The sequence below is a fragment of the Oncorhynchus masou genome, chromosome 31, assembly GCF_036934945.1.
Source record: "Oncorhynchus masou masou isolate Uvic2021 chromosome 31, UVic_Omas_1.1, whole genome shotgun sequence".
In the NCBI taxonomy this organism is placed as follows: domain Eukaryota; kingdom Metazoa; phylum Chordata; class Actinopteri; order Salmoniformes; family Salmonidae; genus Oncorhynchus; species Oncorhynchus masou.
In genome coordinates this window covers 20,675,142-20,688,632 of record NC_088242.1, presented here as the reverse complement: position 1 = coordinate 20,688,632, position 13,491 = coordinate 20,675,142, and the positions used below count along the sequence as shown (strand labels likewise).

Genomic DNA, 13,491 nt, shown 5'->3' with positions numbered 1-13,491 from the left:
AATTACCTAGAGTTTTCCTCCACAATCTCACAGAGATAATGTTCGAATAAAGGGCAAAACAAAGTAATTCAAGCAGATTCTCAAACAAACGCTCAAAAAATTAGAAGAGTACTCATATCTTAACCCTCAAGCAAATGACTGGTCATTTTGACCCCAGAGGCATATTTTTGATCATACTGTATCTCAAAGGTGTTTTATTCACCCTTCCAATGTTCCATGACTTTGTTAATCCACTTGTTATTATTCATTTTAAATAATTGTTTAGTGTTTCTGTATCAATGTGGGCTTTGGGGCCATTTTGACCCCAGACAAAAACACCTATTTCTGCTTTTAGTATTTTGATTAATAAGACCTTTATTTAAGTCTAGGTTTCTCTGGAGACATAATACCAAGTTATCCATACCCTCAGTGGGTGGAGGGGGATGGACCTGTATCAGTATGGGTGGCAGGTAGCCTAGTGGTTAGGGCGTTGGGCCTGTAACCGAAAGGTAGTTGAATCGAATCCCTGAGCTGACAAGGTATAAATCTGTCTTCTGGCAAGGCAATTAACCCACTGTTCCCCGGGCGTCAAGGATGTGGTTGTTGATTATGGCAACCCCCTGCACCTCTCTGATTCAGAGGGGTTGGGTTAAATGCAGAAGACACATTTCAGTTGTACAACAGACTAGGTATCTCCCTTTCCCTGTGAATTTGACCAGATAGACAGATCACCTGGTGAGCCTGAGCCCTTTACATACTTACCTATGGTTATACGCGTATATAGCAAATGTGACTGTATAGGAACTCAAAATGACCTTAGTTGCTGTCCAAACAGCTCATTGGTGTATATTCTGCTAAAAACTGTTTATCTACTGAAAATTTTATATAAATACGAGAATTCCTATAATATGCTAGTAATAACTTTTTTGCTGCTATAACATTTGGTTTGAAATGACATTGAGGACTTGGGCAGGCTTTATGAAACATGCTGCCATAGCTCATTAGCACTCCCATTGGCTTGCTAACAGCAATGCTAAAGATTCTGTGGGGTAAGTAAATAAAATAAAATAAAGTCACTGTCTCTCAGGATCAACTGATTATTCACTTTTAAGGCATATCATTAAGTACATTTTGATCTACTGTCCCTTTATATGGCAGTTGTTTTTACCAAATAAATATGACAAAATGTATATTTCCTTCAAAATTCTGAAAAATAAATTATACTATGATCAATTGATAGTAAATCAGTTTTTTAGTACTATTGTGGATTGTACTTCAGAAAGAAGAGACATTACAAAAGGGAAAATGTATATTTTTGTTTTACATAATGTGCTAATTAACTGTAATTTTGTTAAAATAACTGTCTGTTTTTGGTTATATTTTATTTCAGATAGCATGTCCAATGATGTTAAAGGTCCAATACAGCCGTTTTTATCTCAATATCAAATCATTTCTGGGTAACAATTAAGTACCTTACTGTGATTGTTTCCAACTAAAATGGTAAAAAATAAACAAAATATTCTTACAGCAAGAAATTTGCTAGGACTGTCTGTGAGTGGTCAGAGTGGGGAAGGAGAAAATGAAAACTGGCTGTTATTGGCAGATACGTTTTGAACTCTCTTTCTTATTGGTCTATTAACTAATTTACCACCTGGTGATGTCACCTGGCAGGCCAAAACCATCCCACCAAACAGCTCTTACACTAAAATGGCTTTACCATAATTGTTGCAATTTCACAGTATTATTCCAACCTCATAGTGTGAAAATATAAATAAACCATAGGGAGATCACTTTTTTAACTGCACTGGGCCTTTATGATAAGAAATAAATGCATATTTTGCTGACTGTTGCTTTTTTCAATAGTTCATTATTGTTGATGTAAAATGTGTTGGAGGAGTGAGGGTCAAACATCATAACATATTTTTGTCCAGATTGTTGCCTCTCAAGGGTAATCACACAACATGCTTGAACTATATTCATGATGTTTTTGTTGAACTAGGCATGTCAGTTAAGATCAAATTCTTATTTACAATGACGGCCTAGGAACAGTGGGTTAACAAAACGACAGATTTTTACCTTGTCAGCTCGGGGATTCGACCTCCCAAACTTTCCGTAACTGGCCCAACGCTTTAACCACTAGGTTACCTGCAGCCCCAATATTCATTCTTTATTAATTACAAAGGTCAGATTATCCACATGAGTCCAATATATTTTCTGGAAGCATTTGCAACATTGCATGCATGTGAACTCCCAATTTGGATTAAGATCAATCAATGTTACAGTAGTGATGATAGAACAGCACATAGTTATATTCACATGCATCGCTAATATCTATTGATACTTGCTTGCTAGGCATACTTTATGATATAGTTCATATTATGAACTACATCATCAAGCAAGCATCATTGCATATTAGGAATATCGTAATTTTAAGAATACTTCGCAGAGTAACAGGTTAAGATATTAAATAACTGCTGGCACATTTTTCTCACACCACTGGATTGTACATGTTCTTTATGGCATGATAAATCTGAACTGATAAACTGAAAAGTATTATTTATTTTTTAAACATATCTCATGATTATAAGATTACTGCCAGGCAGAATCCTTCCCTGGCACCGTTTTAAGAACAAAGTATTTAAAAGCTTCGTTTTGATGGGGCTTCGCAACCCGTCTATATAAACCCCATCTGGCATAAACAGTCTAACCGTAACTGTTATTATCCGTCAGACGAAGTGTAAAATGAACTCCCCCTTTCACTCTCCCAACCTACAGCAGTTACTACGAGGAAAGAACTTGAGCTTTCCAACGACAAAGTTACAAAAGGCTTACTGGCTCATTTACATGCTCGAATAATGGCTGCTGGATGCATAATCTCTTGCATTTAGGATCCTGTAATCCCAACGAAGTCTTCTGATGTGTTTCGATCCACATTCCCCCATGAACAATTAACTTGTAATCTCCACAAACATACATTCTGTTTCTGCCTATCTGATCAGCGATGCGCCAGTGAAAGGACTCCGGAGACCTGCCAAAGCGCTTTCTGATCCCATGGAGGTTCATGTAGCATTTAAGGGCTCAACAGTTCCATAACGCGCATCTAATTATGAAATAATTGAAGCACATTGTATGATCAGAAATATGTTGTATTAGTAGTTTATTTGTTTAAAATATAGGCCTAGGCATATCGGACATGTCATTATATTTACATGGATTATTTATGTATTCTTTGTAAGGCTACTGTAGACCTATTAAAATGGTTGAGTTATTGTTATAAGAAGTAGGTCTAATATCAACAGTTAGAAGTGAGGGTGGTGTTGGGATGTGCAATTAGGATAAATATCATTATGTTATTAAAATATCATGAAATTGGAGTTAACAATAAAAGTATGTAATAATGTTTTGAGAAAGTTAAGCCAAACCATTCATTACCGGGTGTTTATATCGATAGGCCTACTCTCTCTAAACACTTCCGTCAACACAAGAAAATCACTATGATGCAAACATGAGGATTTTGTATAATTCTGGACAGAAAACGTGTTTATCTAGGTAAGCTACATACAGTATAGATCTAGCAATGTACATGATAGTTCAAATGTGCATTCAGATGTGATCAATAAAATGAGGGTCTAATAATTATGCTGCCTATTGATAAAGATCAGTTTAATGAAGTTTATTTTCAGCATGAGGATAAATACTGGGAATGTTCATTTCTGGTTCATTTGTGGGAAATGGAAAATGTCTTCTGGCTAAAGGGAATCTAAAGGCAATCGAGGAGAATGTCCACACTTTTCTGCAGATGCTCCCAGATGTTTAAGGAACGTTTCTACTGGTGTTAGTTGCTGCATCAAAACTCGTCTAACCCCCATGGGTGTAATTTGTATTCAGAACTCCTTCGTTTTCTATTTCTGCACTTGTGTAATCTAGTGGACGTTCAAACAACAGCTTGTATTAGGCCCACGTGTAAACATTGCCAACTGCACTGGATAATTATATTGCCAGCCTGCAAAGCAAATATTTTGCTGTCACTACACCACAATGAATGAACAGAAACAAATACAAGTTAGCAAGTATCCTACATTGAGGAATCAATAGGCCTGCCTCTTATGTGGACTGTATTAAAACGTTGTATACAGTCTATAGATATGTTATGACACGGTCTACAAATTCATTAAAAAGTGACATTAAAATACAGGTATTATTGGCAGACTGCATGATTCAAATCACCCAAGGCATCCATATTAGGCTACTAGACCAAACATATATTTAGAAATGGCTTTAATCTATGAATAAATAATCCACCGGAATAAATGTCCTTAATTGAGGCCATATTAGATACATTATGACATGGCATGGACAGACAAAGCAGCATATATGGTTCATTATATCGGTTTTATTGAAATTTCATCCAGGAACACTGGGCAATAATAAATATTTCATCAATCATCAAGAATGTACAAAAATAAAGACGCAGGGTCTCTGGGCATAACAAATTATTTCCAGCAAAACAATCATGCTTTAGTTGTTCTGAAGCCATGCTAAAGAAGTTCTACATACAAATGGACACAGAATAACGCCACAAAGCTAAAAGCATTTTCAGAATTCTATGGAGTAATCAAGATCCATATAATGTCAACCTTTTTCGAACTAAATATATAATAATACAATGTTCATACACTGTAGAATGCGATTTCACCATCCTTGTTACAAGGAAAGGACATTCTTCACTTTCACAAATGATGTAAAAAACAAAAATATTAAATCTGCATGCAACTTTCTTCGCCCTTTCAGATCAGCAAGTATGTTGTGCTACGATCACATTCAGTGCTCGAAACGTAAGGTTACATTCAGACATCTACAGCTTAATGTTTTAGAAGTTGTTGTTTTTTTTTTACAAAGAAACATATGTACACTGTGTGAATGCATCTCTGGTGACACCAAATAACCGGCAAAAGTTTTACCATGAAAAAAGTATTTTCACAGGATCTTTGTTACGGGGAGGATATTTAGGGTATCTCATACGCATAAAACAAATAAACAGATAAACAATGCATGCATTGAGGTTCGTTCTTCATGTCCAATTCACAATTTACTGTACACGTTGACACCATTCTGTATCGGATGTCCCAAATTACTTCATCACGTCCTTGTTTTCACTTGTAAGTCTCGTCAGTCCCGCTGAACTGATAGGAATATGAGGGGGTGGAGGTACTTGACATATGGGGCACGGGCAAGGTAAACCTGACCAGTGCTGGAAACCGCTGCCGAGTTGAAGAGGGGGTGCAGGGGCACTCTTCATTAGGGAATGAGGTGCTCGGATGGAGGTTAGTCCCGGTAAAGTGGTGGTGAGGGTGGAGGATGTGGACGAGGACAGCGCGCTCCCGAGCAGCGGATGCACCTGATGCGCTGGGTTGCCAGAGTGCCCGCTCACTGTCCCGCAGTGGAACGTAGAATGATGTCCGCCGTAGATTTCTCCAACCAGCCTTTTCATCTCGTCCAGTGAGCTGTTGAGCATCAGGATGTAGTTTCTGGCGAGCAGGAGAGTGGCAATTTTAGACAGCTTTCTCACGGACGGACCGTGTGCATACGGCATGACTTCCCGGAGGCCGTCCATCGCCAGGTTCAAGTCATGCATCCTCTTGCGCTCCCGTCCGTTGATTTTCAGCCTCAGATGCTGAATCTCTTGCTCGGTCACTTGCTTCTTGAGTTTGTACTTGCTCCCGCCAGGTGACTTTTCCCCGTGCCTGGAAAGGTGCTCGCTCGTCATCTTCTGGAGGAGTTCGTTCTGCGTCGAGGACACTGAATTGAGGTGGTCTCTGAGATACATCCCATCCATGTCTGGTGAGGAAGATCTGCTCGAGCTGGAGTCAGAATGCATTTTATTAGCTCGGTTTGGGTAGGAGGTCGCTGCTTCCCTCTCTATCTCTGCCCTGTTTTTAAGTCACACTCTATCACCCGACTCTGTCGTTTGAGTTCCGTCCTCTTTTTGGGAAGGAGGTGTAGGTAACAACGATGGAGTCGACACAGTGGGCTTGTTGGACGGATAGCTGCGAGTAATCTTATCTCACGGGTGCACCTCTTGCTCTGTGGTGAGGTAAAAGAGCGCTCGGAGTATTTATAGTGCTGCTTGAGAGAAGGGAAACAAAAAGAGCCCTCCTATTCATTTCATAATGGTGTTGTTAGGATGACGTCCCCATTATTATACAGGGCGGTGTCCTTTGACTGTCCCATTGACCAAAGGGACATCTATTCCTATTCATTGTAATGCCACCGTGGGGGGAACACTTCAGTCCTGGATCATCTGAAACCAAGACAACTTGAAAACTCTCTGTGGCTCTCTAGAAATAATAACGGGTTAGTTTGAAAGTATTGTTTGACCAGCTTTACTTTGTTTGTAATGAATTTTTTAAATGCTTTTATTAAAACTGGGTAGCACTCAAATTCTGGAAAACTTGACATGTGGTGGAGCCTGGTCATGCATCGTTTTTTATTGATTGTGTGTTTGGGATCGATATTCTCCAAATCGCTGGACAATATGTTAATTTGCAGTATGCACAATCTAACTTTGTGGTGCTGTCGAGAGAGAAGGAATAACATTGATGAGTTTCGCTGCCGTTTAGGATAGACTGTCAATGACGAACGCACAACCGGAGGTTATTTTTTGCTCACGAGCAACATAATATGATATATTCCATAATACCACATGAATAGCCTGATAAGCAACTCGATTCTAAGTCTATTCCGCCTCATGGCGTTTCAGTAATTAGCAGTTAACAAGGGGACTTCCCGAAAACGGATAAGATATTGATTTAGAAATTGATAAAAGCAAATAAGGTAGCCTATCTCACACGTTCCCGGTACATAAATTAGACTAATTCATGAGATGCTATCATTATAACGTGCTATAATATGTACTTTATTTGTTCATTAATTCATTTTCAGATCCTGTATGAAAATGCATCTGTTTGACTTGATTTGATAAATCTTCCATTTCTCACTATTCTCAGCTATGCAGGAATCCGCGTAACATTGCTTATATGTTATCTGACTCTCGTGGTTGTATTTGTTATAAGTGAAGTGACTGTCCACACTAGGTATACACCTGCCATACCATGACATTTAGATTTGAAATTAATGTATTATATCATCACAATTATAGGCCATGTATGACAGCCAAAAAATAGTAATCTACATCAGAGGCCAAGCTGGAAATGGAATGGGCCAGGACGCTTGATGCACAACTGCAACAGAGTAGGTAGGCTACTCAACTTCCAATCAAAAACTACATGTGGTTTTCATTTAGTTATACAAATGATTCACACAAATATACTGTGTCATTGCTTATTAAATAGAGGATTTAGTAATATGTTGAAAATATTTTTGAATTGATTATGACAACAACCACAACAACAACTATTATTATTATTATGTCTATATTCATAACAATGTTATGCCATTAGCCTGTTGTAATTATTGTTGCTACATAAGGTGTGTAAAAATATAGACTTAATAGTCCTACCTTTTTACCCCTACAAATCTCATTAAGTGCCTTACTAAATTTGGGAGTAAAATGCGACCACCTCCAGAATGGAAACCAAAGTTAGGCTTGAAGACGAATTGCCCAAATGTAGCAACGTAACCCGGTTTTCCTAAGGTGGTTGGTTTTAGTAGGCCTATACTCTATGCCTGCATAGCCTAATGATATTACATTAGGCCTAAATATATTGCTCATGTGGTACATGAGGTAGGCCTTCATGGCGTACTGTACCACCATTCTGAACCTTGAATTGCGTATAGGTTAAATTAAATATCTGTTCATTTCAAACAGAAAATTCTAAACTTTTTATTGGCCTAGCTATAGGCTAATAGGCTGATTATTTACTTACTTTTTCTAAATGTGTAATTTACATTAGCCCACATAGGAATTCCAACCCTTTAATAAGATAACTTTCAACGAATATAATGTATCCTTATCCTTATACTGTAGTAGTCTCATTTAATTTGTGGAGAGTATCAGCAATATTGTGATAAAGTCAGTACATAAAACATGAAACATTAACGAATAAGACATTTAAAAAGTATATAGGAAAATGTACAACATCATAATAATGCTAATTATTATAAAAGTAATAATAATAATGATAATAATAACAATAACAATAATAACACCACCAATCCTCTAGTCATGAATAATGTTCTAATTGTGTTAGTAATGTTCATCCTTAAAATAAATACATTTAACCTAGAAACAGAATGTATGGCAGTGCATGCATATCAGTGAATCTTATGCTGTAGAAATGTTGATGTAGAACTATAAAACTTGTTGATGAAAACTTGTGTCCCAATGGACAGAAAATGACCACATTTACAGAAACCACTCATTATCACTTAATTAGTCATCTCATCTGCATTATATTGGACACAAATATATACAACCATTTGAAGGATGACTGAAAACTAGAAGATAACGAGATAGAAATTAAACTAACTCGATAGAATTCGATAGAAATTGAACCAACTCTGTGGTGAAGTATCATAAAACACATGAGAGATACTGGGAACAATATTACTGAAGTTTAAGAAAACATTGAGACTAGATAGTTCCTATCTTCAAAGGGGTATACTCTTTTGTCATGGAGGAGAGGAATAACTGAATGCACAGTAATTGGAGGGGTACAAGCATCATCCATCCAATAGTGCCAGCCACAAAAAAAAAAAAAACTAAATCTCATATTCTACTTGGTGTTCCACAGCAATAAAATCCCCCACCATGTCATTGTTGGAATAGAAAAGAAACCATCCCTCATAAAGGTGCTGCAATGCAAAGAAAAGCGCTGGACTTCTTTGCTCTCTCTTGGTGGCATTTGAAAGTTTAAAGCTTTGAATACCAATTGCTTGAACTGGACATATGTGAATCCCTTTTAATCCTACTAATCCTGTCCCCAAGTGTTTCTTTGTCTGTGGGGCAACCACATAGATCTAAGTGAAAGTGTTCCTAATCCAGGCAATGTGGAGAAATGTCTCAATGAGAGAGAGCCAGGGGGAGAGGGAACTGCTCCGAGGCGCAGGGAGGTGAAAGGAAGGTGTCATGGTGGTTTGTGTGGCTGTGGAATGGGGGGGGCTCACCTACTCACAACTGCCCCAGGGGAGGGAAACACCAATCAGCAGAATGAGTGAGGCCCCTCCCACCCTCCCACCAGTGCACTAGGCCCACGCTGCTTACCCTGCACCAAGGACCAGGACATTGGCCTAAATTGAGGATAAAAAAAAATCCCTCTTACTTAGCGGTACAGTCCCAGCAGGTTGCCTCTAATGTGCCTCAATTCATTTCTTAAGCCCCTCTGCTTTTTCATTATTCACCCCATCCCACGCTTTCTCTCTTCCCCACGCTCTCGGCGGCTTCTCCCAAAACAGACCTGATGCCATTTAGTCATACAACCCTGTTGGTCAGCTTAGAATGCTGGCAGAGAAAACAACTCCTTCAAAAGAGTCTGGTTTTTGGGCATAACAAGTGCTGTCTGAAAAAGCTTCATTGTGTGTAGCCATATGTTTTACCTGTTCATATACAGTTCATGCTAGATACTTGAAAGTTGTTCTTCAACTTTCAAATATCTTCTGTCCGATCAAAATCATCCGTAATAATCTTCTGTACGATCAATAATAGTGAATATAAAAAGTGCAGTATTGTGCCATCATCAAAAACAACATATAACACACATCACATTTAATTTCCTGTGTTACAGGAGTTTAGATGCTGTGCTCTCTAAAGCCCCGTTTATACCTGGGTCTAACATTTCTTGATCTTGTCCACATTCTGATTGAGCCCACAATTTTAGACAATTAAAAGACGCATTGTGATCTGATCTTATAAGTGTAAACAGACATGATCAGATCAAAATCAGGACAAGATCAGGATTAAGGATGCATGTTAATGACAGGTAAAAACAGGGCTTCTGTCACCATGGCCAGAATTGGAATGAACTACTTTTATTGTGGACAGAATGAAACCTCTTGATGGACCACATTGTCAGCCCTGCATGGTCGAGGAAGTTGAACAGCCCTCCAGCTCTCCACAGTGTCTGGGTTGGATTGAAATGTACTGTATACAAAATAGTGTACTGTACACAAAAAGTGGACTTTTACGTGTGCCTGTCTCCGAATTTAGAATAAGTAATTTGTGTCTATTTCACAATAATCTGTGATAATAGGTTGGTGTCTGAGGACCAGCACAATCCTCTGGCACAATGACCAACACTGAGCCACCCTGTTTTTACTGCTTACCCTGTGGGTGAAGTGATTTACACCATGGACAATTCTTTTTTTTTTAGATTCTTTGGGCCTTACCGTTATAAAAAATGCTTCAACTATCTTCTGTTCATAAAGTTTCACTCTTAAGATTCTTCAATCAGAACAGACAACCGAAGAACAGATACAGTACCTGATCAACAGCTTTTAATGAAAGTCCATTTAACTGTTTTTTGTATTAACTTGTGGCCATTCGAAAATGAATGTATTCAGATTGAAACAGTCATTTTATTCAGCAATGCATATGCTGAACACAGAATATACACATGACCAAGTTCAGGGTCGCGTTCAGGAGTGTGCCGCATACTGAATATTCCTTACTCTTGTTTACATGTCTATTTTACACAACATATTTCTATCTGAACGGCCTGTTACTTTGGGACACTCCTGAACAGACCCTTGGTTCCCTGGTCTCAGCACGTGAGTCCTTTAAGAGGATCTATTCAGCAGAGACACAATATAATTAGCAGCACAACAAACCACAGTTTTCAGCTGCTCCAGGGTGGCCTGCACGGCCCAGTAATGGTCCAATAACCCACGAAGGCCCAACAGTAGTAAAATGTGAAGGAATCAGCAATAGTCAGCATGTAAAGTGAATGTACTCCACCATCATCATTGAAACCAGACAGAATGAGTTCGACATCCCTGGATTGAAAAGCCCTGGTCTTGGTGGGAAACATCCTGCCACTATAAGTCTGAGTGAGGGGTCAAGGTCAGAGCCGTGTCTTGGAGGCCGTCAATGTTTTGCTGAATGTTGAAGGAGTTGGTTTGATAGTGTTGCACAAGACAAATGTAATTAAATCGTTATTCTTTTCATTTTTATTTGATTGCATCCATAGCTCTGTCTATGAATTTGAGTGTTTACATTTCACCAGACCAATCCCTCAGCTTTTCACTGAAATAGAGGCGGGGCGGCCGATTTTGTTATTGTTTCGATTAAGGATTCTAGCTTTAAGACTTTTCCAATCCAGATACTGTACCATGGTGTTGCTGAGTTAAATACGATATATCAATAAAACTTTATGTTCCTTGATTCTGTATTCTGTTATATGACAAGTAAACAAATCTTCAAATTAGAAATATCTAATTAACATTACGATCAAACAATAAAAGCTCCCTAATTAAATGGCTCACAAGGAGCTTCACCATGAATATTTAGGTTCTAATTAATATTTGGAGAGCTGTTTTGTTCTGAGAAGACATTTACATTAATTAGGCAAAACAAGAACATTTACATTTCAGTGCTAAATGTGCTCTTTCATGTTCTTTGTTGAATTGAAAAGTTCAGAAACAAAACTCTCTTAAGCTGTTTGAGGCATTCAGGGGTATTTAGTTCACAAAGCTGTAACTCACGTAATACTCACTCAATCGAAACTCCCTACCCAGGCCATTAGCACTGTTACTTTTTAAAGGCGTTGAAATGTTGAAGCAAGCACTTGATCTAGTTGAAAACACTTTGAAAACTCTCAAGTAAGTCATGTCTTCATGATTACATTTTGAGCTTTGAAAAATAATCTTGGAAATGCATGTAGCAGATTATTTTTTACAAGAGGAAGCCTATAGTATGTCCAAGTCTGTTCTCACTCATCTCAATCTTTATCATCCATTGATAGGATGGGCATTAATGTTGAAACATGTAAGTGATGACCTGTTGATTTTGGAGTTGTACGATGATAGTGTGGCATTACTGGTGAGGTCAGAGGTGTCAGGAGGAACAAACACCCTCAAAACCTGGTTGAGTGCTGGTATGCCTGCATGGTTGTGGTTCTGTGCCTTCTCTCAAGCAGCCAGATGGCCCACGGGCCCTGGTTTAGCTTTAGCATGGCTCTGTCTGTCTGGTAGGTAGAGCTTGCTGACTAGAGACTTGGACTCCATTGCTGTACCAGCCCCTCAGCGCCTTCTTTTAACCGTCCCTTTCACTGGGGACAATTGTTCATCTCCCATGCCTCTTTTCAGGCTCAGTTTCAGCCTGGCAGCCCCTATTCTGCTTTTTATGTCACTTTGTGTCTGGTTCGCCCCCTTCCTATGGGTGCACATGACCAGAAAATGAAGGTTTGCATGGGGGCTCCCCAAGAAGGGAGTAGGAGAGAACAGATTAATATGTAAGCTTGGCAGATAAGCTGGACAGAGGAGGGGTGCATTGTGCTAGAGTGGGGTTACATGTAAGGAGAATAGGGACTGGCCTTGCTTTGGCCGCCAACAGGGGCTGGTGAAAAGCTCACTGTCCATTGTCTGAACCAATCTGAGAGGGGTTGTTTCATTAATTACACATTCGCACATATCGACAAAGTGGGAGGTAAGGAGTTGAAAATGCAGATGTGTGTGTTTGTGACAAAAAAAAAAAGCCTTGATCCTGTCCAAAGACATTTTGAACCAAAATGACCTTGCAGTCTTCAGTAAAATATGGAGGAGAGGGAGGGGTTCTCCTCCCCACCCATACTGCTGAAGAGCATGGTGGCCCTGCTTGTTCCTTATCAATGCCCCTCGTAAGCAATAAAATGATCAAGTCCTCCAGAGTCCTCCTTGTATCTTGAAGCACTACCACCATATATTGCCTGGGTCGTTCCACGAAAAGAGTGCCTTTTGCGCAGGGGCGTTATGCACTCATTATTTTAGAGACCGCACTCTTCTGGAATTTTGCATTTTTCAAACACCTGAAACTGTTGTTTTTATGCCATTTAGAGTCATAATCATTATGTCTAATTATATGTAAAAAAATGATATATATATATTTTTTTTTTCTGCAGCGGTTATCTAAGCATAGTGCTTTACTTGTTCAATTGTAATTTTAATGAGGGTGTTATTCTGACTTATAAATAACATATCTCAATATACTGCACTAACATGCCTAGGATATCACATCCAAATTACACTATGTGGGATTATAACACACATCAATACAGGCATGTATCATGGAATCATAATTAATACACAAATATCATGATATTATCATAAAGTATTTTTCTGCGAATCTAAGCATACTTCTTGAGCTGTTTGTATCCTCCTGACTGGTGGTTCTTATTTTAAACAAACAAAATATGCTTCTCTGCATCTCTGCTAAAATCTGGCTAAAGGATTGAAAGGAATGACAAGAAACTGCCACGTGGGGAATCATAATTGACTAGTTTCAGCAAATGTCATCTTGTTCTTGATACCACATCTTGTTTTGAGGTGTTTAGAATGATTTCATGTCAATGCTAATATGGC

The 13,491-nt window shown here is 38.7% G+C and overlaps 1 protein-coding gene across 1 annotated transcript; it reads right to left on the bottom strand.

Moving 5' to 3' along the window:
- Nucleotides 1-4,363: 4,363 nt before the first annotated feature.
- LOC135525122 (oligodendrocyte transcription factor 3-like) lies at nucleotides 4,364-5,917 on the bottom strand. Its single transcript, XM_064952866.1, has one exon. The coding sequence runs from the start codon at nucleotides 5,855-5,857 to the stop codon at nucleotides 5,111-5,113; it is 747 nt and encodes a 248-aa protein (XP_064808938.1). The 5' UTR covers nucleotides 5,858-5,917; the 3' UTR covers nucleotides 4,364-5,110.
- Between the last annotated feature and the right edge of the window lie 7,574 nt (nucleotides 5,918-13,491).

Bases quoted from the DNA above. Each gene is read 5' to 3' on its own strand.
- LOC135525122 (XM_064952866.1), bottom strand. From the start codon at position 5,857: ATGCATTCTGACTCCAGCTCGAGCAGATCTTCCTCACCAGACATGGAT.